The sequence below is a fragment of the Oryx dammah genome, unplaced genomic scaffold, assembly GCF_014754425.2.
Source record: "Oryx dammah isolate SB20612 unplaced genomic scaffold, SCBI_Odam_1.1 HiC_scaffold_1, whole genome shotgun sequence".
NCBI classification, from domain to species: Eukaryota; Metazoa; Chordata; class Mammalia; order Artiodactyla; family Bovidae; genus Oryx; species Oryx dammah.
In genome coordinates this window covers 38,028,577-38,042,613 of record NW_024070185.1, presented here as the reverse complement: position 1 = coordinate 38,042,613, position 14,037 = coordinate 38,028,577, and the positions used below count along the sequence as shown (strand labels likewise).

The following is a 14,037-nucleotide window of genomic DNA, read 5'->3' as shown; positions in this document are numbered from 1 at the left end:
CTAGCATTAGTAGTTCTCTATTATATCAGCAATTGCTAATATAGTTTGGGATAAGATTTAATATAAAAATTATCAGTCTTTTCTGAGTAATCACTTACCTCTCTGGGCCCTACTCTTGCTATTTAAAAAAACCTTACAGATAGGTCATCAATCTTTGTACTCCCTGACCCTAAAAGTTAATACTAATTGAGCACAACATTCTTTCCTGATGAGTCCAGAGTAAGCATACTTATTCAGGAAATTAATACCAGTGAAGGAACTGGCATAAGTGAACTTGTATGTCATTTTGAACTACATTATCTCCAGAGGTTCTCCTAATTTTAAATGTTAAAGGTCTGTGCTTCTATTCTAAAGTTCTACAAATCTATTCAAAATTTTTCTCATTTAAAATTTATAATTCGATTGAGACTACTTCCAGAAGTATAGAAAGCAACCTGAAATCTTTCATAAAAATTATTTTTGTATAGTTTTTAAATAATTTGGTTTAACATTTAAAACTGTACTTTGAAACAAATTCAAGTTTGATATTTCAGTATTAACTCATATTTAGGTGAGAATGCATTTTGGAAACACTACTAAAATGGGCCCAGAAATTTGATATGGGCACACAAAAGTTACACAGCTACTCTCTGAAATGTAGTTCTTAAAAATTTAAACAACATGAAACTTAACTGTTTTTTTGTGTTTTTTTTTTTTTTTTTTTAACATTTACCTTTTTTCTTCTTTTGCTCTCAGCTGTTCTTCCTGTCTCAAAACTTGAACCATTACAGATTCAAAAACTCCACTTGTCAAGCCTGCCAAACTTCGTGGTGTTGACCGACGCCTTGTTGAAGTACATGCAGTTCCCTTCTCATCCTCCAATCCATAATAGCCTCTAGATGTAACTGCTATCGTTGTCTTTTCTCTCAAGTGCCTTGGAGAAGAATAAGTCATTCACAGGTCAAATCTTCTGGGTAAGCAATAAACCCCCTCAACCAGCATCTTAAGAAGAATCCTTTTTGCTAACTACATAAAACTTAGTTAAACCGTGCTTAGCTATGTTTCAGATTTTTATCCTTGCTACATAATTTCTAATTTTCCTTACTCATGTCATAAAATCAGTCTAAGGGACAGTGTCTTCCCTACATTAAAAAATATAAAACTGAAGCACTAAATTAAGAATTAAAGATCTCTTTAATGAAAAAAATTTGTAAAATTAAATGTAGCAAATCTTTACATCTCTTTATAGATTTCATACTACTTATCATTGGTTTGGGAAAGTATATAATAATAATAAAACATTTTGGGAGAGAAAATTTATGATACATAAACATGTTGAAGTAATTATAAACAAATGAAGCAATATATAAATATTAAGTGGTAAGCATTATGATATATAATTGTAAATTTAGAAACTTTCTGACTAAACTATATAAAGAACTTAATCTAGAGTTCTTCAACATCACCATAAATATCTCCCTTACACTATATTTAGTAATACAATATTAACCTAACGCTTAAAGATAATGATGAAAATGTTTCTCAGCAGTTTGATTAATTACCCATAATTGAATAAAAACTATTTACACTAAAGAAACACTAAATTAATCTTATAAATTTTTAAGCCTAGACCAAAAACTGACTTCTGAATTTATGAGTTAATTGTGAAAAGCATTAGGGAAAATAACTGCTGTTGTATCTTTGCAAAACATGCCAGAGCCTCTGAAAGCTTTGTACAGGTTGTTTCTACAATGGTAAAATCAAACCAATCTTAAAAGCAAGCGTTCATTATGCTGGAAAGGAATGTACATCAATTAGAATAGAAGTCGACCCTGTAGCTATATTTCCCTACTGTCCTAAAGGCACAGCTTTCTTTAATACAAAATAAGCTAAAGGATCATCAAAACAAGATTTTATGGCATGAAATAAACTCCTGTACGTCTTGGACTGTATTTACAGTGGTTTATTACTCTAAGTTAGAATAACTTTATAACAGTCTTACTCTCAGGCCATCTAGGTCCCATGAATAGTATGACTGCAAGGGTCTACTGAACTGTGGCACTGTTACGTGTTTTGTTTCCTATGAGGAGGTAACATTTTAATTAATTCAGCTTTCAGCAGGGCATAAACTTTTAAACTGGTTTTTCAGTGTTGCTAAAGAACTTGAGCTAATCTATCCATACTATTTCAGGCTGTGATCTTTTAATCACAACAGCATACATCTGTATAATAGTTAACTGGGCTGGGAGTAAGGAATGTGGGCCCAAGGAAAATAAACTGGCAATAACAGATACTGAACGGGTATATCTGGGTTCATTTTAGTAGAGTGTTCACACTGGCAGACTGACTAGTTCTATAATTTTATTTATCTCCTTGTCAATACTAATGGAAAAGGACATTCATGGACAATATTACACTAAAAGATGAAGACATATCAGAAGTCACAGGGCATGGAGCATGGGGGAGAAGAAGAGTAAAGGGAAACATTAAGTCATATGCTTAAACTGTCATGTAAACAAGTCAGAAACTAAATTTTACCCTTTAACTTCAGTCATTTAAGTACAGAAGATGAAGTTTCAAACTACTTTTTTTAAACATTATTTTCTCAAAGAGAAATTAATATCCTTTATAATCAGAAATAAGAATTTATAAGCTTTGATATTTATCATTCATAATTCAAATACAAAGAAAACTGTTTGACTTGTATCAATACGTAAAGGTGTCTATCCAACGTGAGTGGGTATGTAAAACTGTCACAGCCTTTTCGGAACTCACTTTGGTAATAATCATTAAGATTTAATGTGCACATATCTTTTGACCAATCACGCTTCTAGGAATTTAGCCTACAGACATATATCCATGACTGTGAGCAACAATACACACACACAATATTGTTTGTTATTCAAAAGAACAACATGGAAACAAACTTCTTTCAGTAAGAGATCAAATAAAGTTACATACATCACACTGGAGAAGGAAATGGCAACCCACTCCAGTATTCTTGCTTGGAAAATTTCATGGACAGAGAAGCCTGGTAGACTATAGTCCATGGGGTCACAAAAAGTCGGACATGAGTGAGCACGCACATCACACCACAGAATATCATCTATTAAAAGCAACAGGTAAATCTGTATGTACTCACTATAAAAGATGTCCTTATTATATTGCTGAATGTAAAAAAGAAATTTCTGGACAAAACATATTTTTTTAACCCAAAGGAATTATATACAAGTATATGCATATATACACCAGGACTTCCCTGCTGGCTCAGGCGGTTAAGTGTCTGTCTACAATGTGGGAGACCTGGGTTCGATCCCTGGGTGGGGAAGATCCCCTGGAGAAGGAAATGGCAATCCACTCCAGTACTACTGCCTGGAAAATCCCATGGACAGAGGAGCCTGGTAGGCTACAGTCCATGGGGCTGCAAAGAGTCGGACACGACTGAGCCTTCTATGGTAGATATGCATAGGTAAACATACATATGGCATCCAGTAGTATGTAGTGTGTGTTTGTGTACATGTTCCAACTCTTACCTAGATTATTGCAGTCTCTTTGTGACAGTCCCCTGGCTTTTACTCAAACTTCTCTACAGTCTATCCTTTAGGCAACAAACCAAGTAATCCTTTTAAAAAGGTAATTAGATTAAGTCAATGCCCTGCTGTCTCCTCTAAAGCCTTCCGGTTATACTTAAAATACAACACTAAGTTTCGATGACCTACAAGAGCTAGTATGATATGCTTCTCATTTACCTCTGCAGACCCTATCTACTATGACTGTGCCTTTAGCTTTTTGTGTTCTGGTCACGAATGTCTCCTTATGATTCTCAGTCACACCAACATTCACTTTGCACTGGATCTCTCTCCTGTAAGGCACTTTCCCCCTAGATATTTGTATAGCTAGGCGTTATCACTTCATTCAAATCTCTATTAAAATGTCACCATATCTGAGAGGGCTTTCTTGACCACCACAACCAGCAACAGATTCCCTGTCATTCTCTATTCCCTTACTCCACTTTCTTTTTCTTCATGCTACTCATCATATACTACATGATATAATTATCTATTTACTTGGTAATTATTCATCTCCTTACCAGAATGAAAGCTCCAGAAGGATAAGGACTTTGTTTTGTTAATGGCCATTACCTTCAGAGCCTCAAATACTATATATACATGGCATTTGAAAGGATACAAGCCAAACTATATTTTATTTTAAATTTACACACATAAAGTTGAAAAATTCCAGTCATCTATTCTGTTGTTCACAGTAAAAGAATCTTTATCAAACATCTCTTACTAACTAGTAGTTTTCATTTTCATTCATCAGAGAATAAAGGGCAATATTATAAGATGAAAATAAGTCTCACTTCCAAATAAGAACTGTCAGATAATTAATCAACCTTCATGTTATTCAAAAAATAACTCCCCTTTTCTAAAATTGAAGCTTTTTCCTTCCTACTAGGAAAATTATTCTATGAAATCAGTCTGGTAGTAGTTTGAAAATAACAGATTGCTAACTGTAAGTAAAAGCTAAGCAACAATTATAGTTGATTCATTGACTTTTATAGTTATCCTTTTTTTCCCACTCACAAAGTATGAAAGGTCTTTTCTGTGGTGTTGATATATTCCAAATTTCAGAATTCAGAGGTGCAATTTTGTTTGAAATAACTAAAATATATATTAAGATGGAAATGAGATGACATTAAGTTTTATTTAATGTTAACATATGGACTAACACTGACCCTCTATTAAATACAGATATTTGGAAAGGTTTCCACTATTACATGACTTTATGTTACTAAAACAATGTAAAAGTGACACCTATAAAATTTTTTATCTGTATACTTAAAAGTTGGAAACAGAATCATCTAATCTGCTTAAAAATATTCTAAATGAAGAGTTTCAACCTCTTTTAAACTCATTTACTTAAAAAATTTTAAATGCAATACAGCCCTCAGGGTCCTGACAAGGAAGAGAGAATACTCAAAAGGAGGTGATGTTTAATGAAGAATTTATTTACAAATGTGCAACTAAGCTTCAGGGAAACTAGGAAGGGATGGAGAAGCACTCGTGGACCAGCCATAGAGCATTTTATCACTCTAGATTCAACATGGGAGGGGAGGAAGTAGTTACTGGAACCAAGAAGCTGCCATTGTAGGAGAGAGCTACACATGATGATGTACAGTTACTGACAACCTGCAACACAGCAAAAAAGCAGCTGTTAGATAAATATTTCTATCTCTCTGTCAGTGCCTCCAAATCACTGAATCCAATCAGAAGCCAGAGAACAAGGCAGACAAACTGAAGGAGTCCTTAGAGTCAGCCTCCCAGGACACACAGCATAGTGCAAAGGGTAGAGAATAGATCTGAAGGGGGCTAATGTATGCAGGTCAGGAAGCAACAGTTAGAACTGGATATGGAACAACAGACTGGTTCCAAATAGGAAAAGGAGTACGTCAAGGCTGTATATTGTCACTCTGCTTATTTAACTTATATGCAGAGTACATTATGAGAAACGCTGGGCTGGATGAAGCACAAGCTGGAATCAAGATTGCCAGGAGAAATATCAATAACCTCAGATATGCAGATGACACCACCCTTATGGCAGAAAGTGAAGAAGAACTAAAGAGCCACTTGATGAAAGTGAAAGAGGAGAGTGAAAAAGTTGGCTTAAAGCTCAACATTCAGAAAATTAAGATAATGACATCCGGTCCCATCACTTCATGAGAAATAGATGGGGAAACAGTGGAAACAGTGTCAGACTTTATTTTCTTGTGCTCCAAAATCACTGCAGATGGTGACTGCAGCCAGGAAATTAAAAGATGCTTACGCCTTGGAAGGAAAGTAAGCAGAGACATTACTTTGCCAACAAAGGTCTGTCTAGTCAAGGCTATGGTTTTTCCAGTAGTCATGTATGGATGTGAGAGTTGGACTGTGAAGAAGGCTGAGCACTGAAGAATTGATGCTTTTGAACCGTGGTGTTGGAGAAGACTCTTGAGAGTCCCTTGGACTGCAAGGAGATCCAACCAGTCCATCCTGAAGGAGATCAGTCCTGGGTGTTCATTGGTAGGACTGATGCTGAAGCTGAAACTCCAACACTTTGGCCACCTGATGCGAAGAGCTGACTCACTTGAAAAGACCCTGATGCTGGGAAAGATTGAGGGCAGGAGGAGAAGGGGACAACAGAGGATGAGATGGTTGGATGGCATCACCAACTCAGTGGACATGGGTTTGGGTAAACTCCGCGAGTTGGTGATGGACAGGGAAGCCTGGCGTGCTGCGGTTCATGTGGTCTCAAAGAGTCGGACACAACTGAGCGACTGAACTGAACTGAACTGAATGAAGACTATCCAGCACAACAGTTTAGTACTGGTTTTCAATAGCAACTGACTGATATTAGGGAAGGCAGAACTTTTTTTGGTGGATTTGAACAAAACCTTTTGCATGTCTGATAGATAAGAACCAATTATGCAGTTAGCCCAGCCTGTCATGCACTTTTTCCATCTGTATTTGTGTATCTTTATGAACTCTGAAATGAGCTTCCTTGATAGCTCAGTTGGTAAAGAATCTGCCTGAAATGTGGGAGACCCTGGTTTAATTCCTGGGTCTACAAGATCCCCTGGGGAGAAGGGACAGGCTACCCACTCCAAACTACAACAGTCTTTGAACCCCAACTTAAAACAAACCTTTCAAATAGCTCTAGAGTCAAGGATTAAAACAAGATTTTGAAAAACTAATGAAATATCAAAACATCCTACCCCAAATAACTTCATATTGGTATTTTTTTTTAAATAAAATATGCTTAATCTATTATTTCAATTATCTAGTTTAATGTGTTATATATAATGTTTTATAATATATACAACACAACTGTACAGAAGAATCCATATATAATTTATAAACAAATATGCATACAATTGGGGTACATATTGGAAACCTGGAAACTTTTTCTGCTTGAGGAGCCAGACCATAAAAATTTGGAGACCACTTCTCTCATTGCAGGTATATATCTGATACCCCAGTTTTCAGAACAAAGAAATCTTCATCCACACACACACACATTTATCACAGACTGTTAAATCTGTTTCCTAATTGATCTTCTTTACTTTCTATTCTCCCAATTGTTACTCTTATTCCCTGTGCATTTTTAACTCCTCTTTATCCAACCCTCCAGTTCCTTGAGTTCTTTATTTGTTCTTTTTACTCTAACATAGTTCAGCCTCATATAGATAACTAGTTGGGATCCACTGATCCATCATATATGACTAAACCTCTCTTTTTCATGTTTTTGTTTTGGCCGCACACTGCAGCATGCGAGATCGTAGCTCCCCAGTGACAGAACCCGTACCCCTTACAGTGGAAGTGCAGCGTCTTAACTACTGGATGGCCAAGAAGTCCCATGACTCACCTCTTCTTTTATCTCATCTCCCTTGACCAATATATCTTTCTATCTCAGGCACCCTATCTCTCTCTTGCGTCTCAGCTGAAAGGTCCTTCACTCCTATATCTTCACTACTAAGGACAGTAGGAAAAAAAAAAAAAAATCACCACTTTGTAGTCTACTGTCTAACTGTAACCTAAACTGGACTCACCTAAGATGACTGCTCTGAAGGAAGTCAACTCCCTCTTTGGTTCTCCGTAATAGCAACTTCAAATGTCACCATTATTCAAAAGCTTCACCTCACTATTCATTATCACATAGTAGCTGACTTTACTACTTATTTCAGAGAAAATGGTAGTTTTAAAGAAAGAGTTCCATTAACTTTGTTTCTCAAAAAATAAAATTATCTGAATCCAAACAAAAGTTATCTGTATTTTAAGTTGCAGTGAAAAAAGTGCTTACCAAAAACTAATCCAGGAGTAGGTTTTCAGAATTTATATTTCATTAATTATTTCCTGCATTTTCAGCCTGTCCCTACTAGTTGCCTTTAGCATATAAACATGTCCAAGTTTTTATTAAATACAAACCATTTCCCCTCAAGAAATACCACATCTAAACTCTTGGTCCATTTCACTTTTCACACTTCAAACTATCATTTGCCTATACCTACTCCACTGAAATTCCTCTTCCCAAATGACCTCCTACTTACGTAATTCAAATGATAATTTTTCATTTCTTATTCACTCAACTTCTCTATACCATCCAATTACTCTGTCAAGACTTTAACATGGACTTTGCAGAAAGAATAGTTTTAGATAAATAGGCAAAAGTGGAGTAGCAATACAAATTAACAAGAAAAATATTCATTCATAGTATTCAAATTCATTCATTCAAAATATTTACTGAGCAACAGAGATTCCTCAAGGACATGCTGACAGTTTGCATATAATCAGGCTGAAACAATGGTGACACCACTGGAAAAAAAAAAGTGAGAGTTGAAAAGAAAAACAGGAAATCTGGGAAGACCTGGGTTAAAAACACATTTAGTTTTTAACATTGTCACATAACAGTTACACAACCAGCTGTGAAAGTTCTATAGACAGAAATAGGAAACTAAAACAAACGGAAAGGCTGAAGATACAGATGTGGAAGTCTTAGCAATAAAGTCATAAAAAACAATCTCTCCACAGAGGAACAAATATAGGGAAACATGATCTAGAAGCATAACATTAGGGATCATCCATAATTATAAAGAAAAACACAGCAAAAGAACAGGAAGATTCAAAAGATAAGTTATTCTTAAGACAAGAAATAGCACAATAACCAACAAAGAGAAAAGTTTTAATATCAAGTGATCTAAACTACTTAATCCTCCAGGTAGATGGAGAAAGTACTAAGTAAAAGTCAGGGATTAAACAAGAAGACATTCATTAGTAAAATTCAAGAGGGCAACTTCATAAGGGAATAATTAGAAATAACTTTGTAAGTTAAAAAATATCTCAGAATTTTTGCTCATACCTGAAGTGGACATCAAAAAAAATTGACGATAACACCCCTCCCCCAAAGAAGCATCAAAGACCACCACTGAAAACCAATCATTTCGCTTAGAATAAATTTCCGTTTCTTGATTTTGCCTTTCTAATTTAAGGAAGGCACAAAGGTAAATGTCAAGTTTTTATTTACATAGGAAGGATGCTGAGAAGTGCCTTACCAACCTTGATAGCTCTGATATGCATTTTCCATAAGTTAGGACTGCCCTGTTGAACATTTTACTAACTTTACAGCTATTCCTTATCACACAGAAGCAATCAAGAGTTCTCAGCACAGAGGGCTGAGAACAGAGGACTCCCTAGGTCACTATCTTTCAAAGACTGGTTACGTTCATTTTCCCTAGAAAACACTAAATCTGTGACAAGTCTGCAAAGCGGGCAGACAGATACTTTGACTTCCTTTTCTTGGCTAACTCCTCTAAATATCTGCCAAGTATTGATGAGGATTTAAAGTGGGATACTGTAAATTCAGAATACTTTCAGATGTGACAAAGACACAAAGAAGAAAGCTGGGAAAGCTAGGGTGAGTCTTGCCTCTACCCACCTGAAATAACAGATCATAAAAAAGAGATGTAGGGACCTGACAAGAGCTGAAGACTTAAATGAAATTAGGAAGATGTAGAAAGTGGATATCATGGTGTTTATAGAAAATAAGTAATGCTACCAACTTCTCTATTGTTCATTTCAAGAATCGGAAAATGTCATTCTTACTCCCCACAAACTAGTAATTCCTATTGTTCACTCATATACTTTTAATTCAAAAAGGGCATTTTATTTCCCCTCCTTTATGGAGATATAACTGACATAAACCACTGTGTAAGTTTAAGGTGTATGATATGTTGATTTGATACACACACATTTTGCAAAATGATTACCAGAGGGTTAGCTAACACCTCCACCAGGTCACGTAACTAAAAAGAAGTATTTAAATTTTTCATTTCTGAATATTATTTTTCTTCTGATTTAAAAAATCTTCAGTTGTTTTACCCTGCCCTCTGGGTTTTGCAAGGTTTAGCGTGTGTTACAGGACTCTATCTGGCTGTATTGTCTCTCATTTATTCCATAAATATTTATTGAGCACTACTGGGTCCCAGGCTCTGCTTTGGGAGCTGGGGATTCAGAAGACAATGGTCTTTGTCTTCCAGGTACTTCACTGCTCTCTTGCATTTTTCCATTCAGATATGCTGCTTGGTACTGCACCTCTGCACCAGTTTCTCTGTTCTTTTTTCCCCCTCACCATCTGGTAACCTTGTTTCTTCAAAACCTGAGCCAAATCTCTCCCTCCTTGGAGACTTCTCTATCTTTGATAATAATCATTCAACTCCATCTCACTGTGGTTCTGGTCTTTTTCACTGATGGCTATTCTGCAAATAGTTATGATTTTGGTGTGCTTGTGAAATGAGGTGAGCTTTGGGTCTTTCTACTCTGTCATCTTAGCTAATCTCTCCATCTCTCACTTATTTCTTCTGCCAACTGACCAAAAAATGAGTGGTTCAAATGTTGATTCCACAATACTATAAAGAAATATAAAAAGTAGCTTATGTAAAAATAAGAACATAAAAATTTCATTTATGGAAAACTAAGAAAAAATCATTTGACAGAGAACTCATCTGATTAGATATTAAAATGGATTTTAAAAGTCACAGTAATAAAGAATTTTAATGCCAGAAGATGAAGAGTTAAAACATACCGACAGTATAGTGAAAAGAGTTCAAAAGTAGATCCAAATATTTAAATATATTAATATTACAAAATGGTATATCAAAGCAATGGAAAAAAATAATGCTGTGACAAATAGCTGGATGTGAGATAAAAAATAAAGCTCAACTTCAACCTCAATGCTTGATCAGACTCATTTATTTCTTTTTTCAATACTAAGTTCTCACAGATACTGAGTTAGGTGCTGGCATCAACACTTACAGGCAAAATTCCTCCTTGCTGAGCTTACAAGCTAGTAAGAAGATACACAAAAAGTGAGTAAACAAATACATACACATAAGTCCTAACTATAAGATACTGTAAGTTCTGTGAAAGACAGTCAAGAATGATTTCTCCAAGGAAATGACAGGAGTCGCCAGCCACGATGAAAACAAGCAAACAAAAAAAGCAAACCAAAAAACTGAAGAAAACTTTGGGGATAAGAGTGTTCTAGGTAAAAGAAAGAGCAAATTTTATAAAGATGAGGTGAGGTGAGAAATGGCTTGGCAGGTATATAAAGAACAGTAAGCCAAACTCCTCACTATAGCCTCAGTGCCAATGAAGTGCCTGATGCAAGGTACTGACTTCTCAATGCACATTTTTTTTTTTTTTTTTTGAAGTCTACCCTGGCTGCTGAGTAGAAAATGGACTCTAAGAGAAAAAAGCAGAAGCAGGAAAAACAAATCAGCAAACTACAGCAGTATTCCAGTCAAGAAATAATAGTTTGTACTTAAGGGGAGACAGTGAAGAGAAATGGGCAAGATTTAAAATATACCTCAGAGGAAGAAAACTCAGAAATTGTTGATATACTTAAAATGAGAAATAAGTAAAAAGGAAAAATCAATGAAAAGAGCTCGTTTTTTGGTCAGAGCACCTTCACAGACAGACAGTGGAATCATTTGCTCAGAAGGCAAGAATAGGCAGAATAGGCTTAGAAAAGAAAAAACAAACCCAAAGGTAAGTGTTTTTTTTAAATTTCAATACTTTATTTATTTGGCTGTGCCCTGTCTCAGTTGTGGCACTCAGGATCTTTGATCTTCACTATGGCATTCAGGATCCTTTTTACTTTCTGCATGCAAGATCTAGTTCCCTGACCAGGGATTGAACCCAGACCCCCTGTACTGGGAGCACAGATTCTTAGCTACTGGATCACCAGAGAAGTTCCTGAAGTTCAATTTTGAACATGCTAAAATTTGGAATAGCTAACTTTTGTTCAACATAGTATTGGAAATCTTTAACACAGCAACCAGAAAATGAAAAGAAATCAAAATTGGAAAGGAAGAAGTAAAACTGTCACTGTTGGCATATGACATGATACTACACATTTAAAATTGTAAAGACACCACCAAAAAAACTACTAAAGCTTATCAATGAATTCAGTAAAGCTACAGAATACAAAATTAATATATAGTAAGCTGTTGAGTTTCCATACACGGACAATTAAGTATCAGAAAGAGAAATTAAAAAAAAAATCCCATTTACCATCAAAGCAAAAAGAATAAAATATCTAGGAATAAATCTAAGGAAATAAAAGATCTGTACTTGGTACAGTGTACATTATAAGACTAATGAAAGAAACTAAAAATGATAAACAGATGGAAAGATACTCCATGTTCAGTGAATGGAAGAATTAATATTGTTAAAATAACTATTCTACCCAAGAAAACCTACAGAGTCAATGCAATCCCTATCAAAATACCAATAGTATTTTTCACAGAACCAGAATAAAGAATTTGAAAACGTGTATGGAATCACAAAAGACACTGAAGAGACAAAGCAAGCTTGAGAAAAGAAGACAGATGGAGGTATCAGGTTTCCTGACTTTACTACAAAGCTACGATGATGAAAACAGTACAATACTAGTACAAAAGCAGACACACAGACCAATGCAATAGAATTGAACACCACTCCCGCCATGGTTAATTAATCTGTTACAAAGGAGGCAAGAATATGCAATGGAGAAAAGGAGTCTCTTCAACAAATGGAGTAAAATAATGAAATTAGATTATTTTCTTATATACAAAAGTAAACTCAAAATGGACTAAAAAACTAAACGTAAGATGGAAAACCATAAAACTACCAGAAGAAAACATAAGAAGAGCACTCTCTGACATAATTCATAGTAATGTTTTTTAAATATTTCCTTTCCTATAGCAGTAGTTCCTTTTCTAAAGCAAAGGAAACAAAAGCAAAAATTTAAAAGCGACGTCTTACTAAACCGAAAGCTTTTGTACAACAAAGAAAACCGCCAATAAAGTGAAAAGACAACCTACACTGGGAAAAAATATTTGCAAACAATGCGAATAACAAGAGATTAAGATTACTCTCCAAAATATACAAACAGCTCATACAGCTCAGTATCAAAATACCAATACTAATTTAAAAATGGGTGGAAGCCCTGATAAGACATTTTTCCAAATAACACATACAGATGACCAACAGGTACATGAAAAGATGTTCAACATTGCTAATCATCAGAGAAATGGAAATCAAAATCAAATGAAATATCATCTTATATCTGTCAGAATGGCTATTATCAATAAGACCATAAATAACAAATACTGGCAAGGATACTGAGAAAAGGGAACCCTTACCTACTGTTGGTGGGAATGTCAAATGGCACAAGTACGGAGACTCCCCAAAAGACTAAAAATAGAACAACCATATGATCCAGCAATTCCACTCCTGGGTATATATTCAAAGAAAACGAAAACACTAATTTAAAAAGATACATGCATCCCAACATTCATAGTAGCATTACTTACAATTGCCAAAATATGACAGCAACCTAAGAGAACATCAACAGATGAGTGGATTAAAAAAGATGTGGTTTGTGTGTATGTGTATAAAATATACATAACAGAATACTACTGAGCCATAAAAAAGAATAAATTCTACCATTTGCAACAACACAGATGGACCTGAAGGGTATTATGCTTCGTGAAATAAGTCACACAGAAAGACAAATACTGTATGATATCACTTACATGTGGAATCTAAAAAATAAATGAAGAAAACAAACAAAAGCAGACACATAGATATGGAAAACAAACTAATATTTACCAGTGGAGACAGGGAAGTAGGGAGAGGCAATCATAGGGGTAGGGGATTAAATAGATGCCAACTACTAGGCATAAAATAAATAAGCTGCAAGGATATATTATACAACATAGGAAATATAGCTTATATTTTATAATAGCTTTAAATGGAGTATACTGTATAAAAATTTTCAATCAGTATGTTGTACACCTGAAACTAATTGGAAATCAAGTTATACCTCAATAAGAAAAAAATGGTAAAACTTCACACAAACAGAAAAAAAAAAAACCCCCGAAACATCCAAATGAATACAAGAAACTAGTTACAGTATTAACCTATTTTAGTAGGGGACCAGGCAAATGAAGAAAAGATATTTTTACTGTAATACTTCTAC

General features: G+C 35.0%; 1 protein-coding gene across 2 annotated transcripts in view; it reads right to left on the bottom strand.

The window, feature by feature from the left end:
- LOC120864157 (uncharacterized protein KIAA2026) overlaps window positions 1-14,037 on the bottom strand; it is a 104,710-nt gene that overhangs the window by 69,742 nt on the left and 20,931 nt on the right. For both annotated transcript variants that reach the window (XM_040241041.1, XM_040241128.1), the window contains exon 2: window positions 713-913. In XM_040241041.1, coding sequence (XP_040096975.1) covers window positions 713-913 — 201 coding nt within the window. The remainder of the gene's footprint in view (window positions 1-712; window positions 914-14,037) is intronic.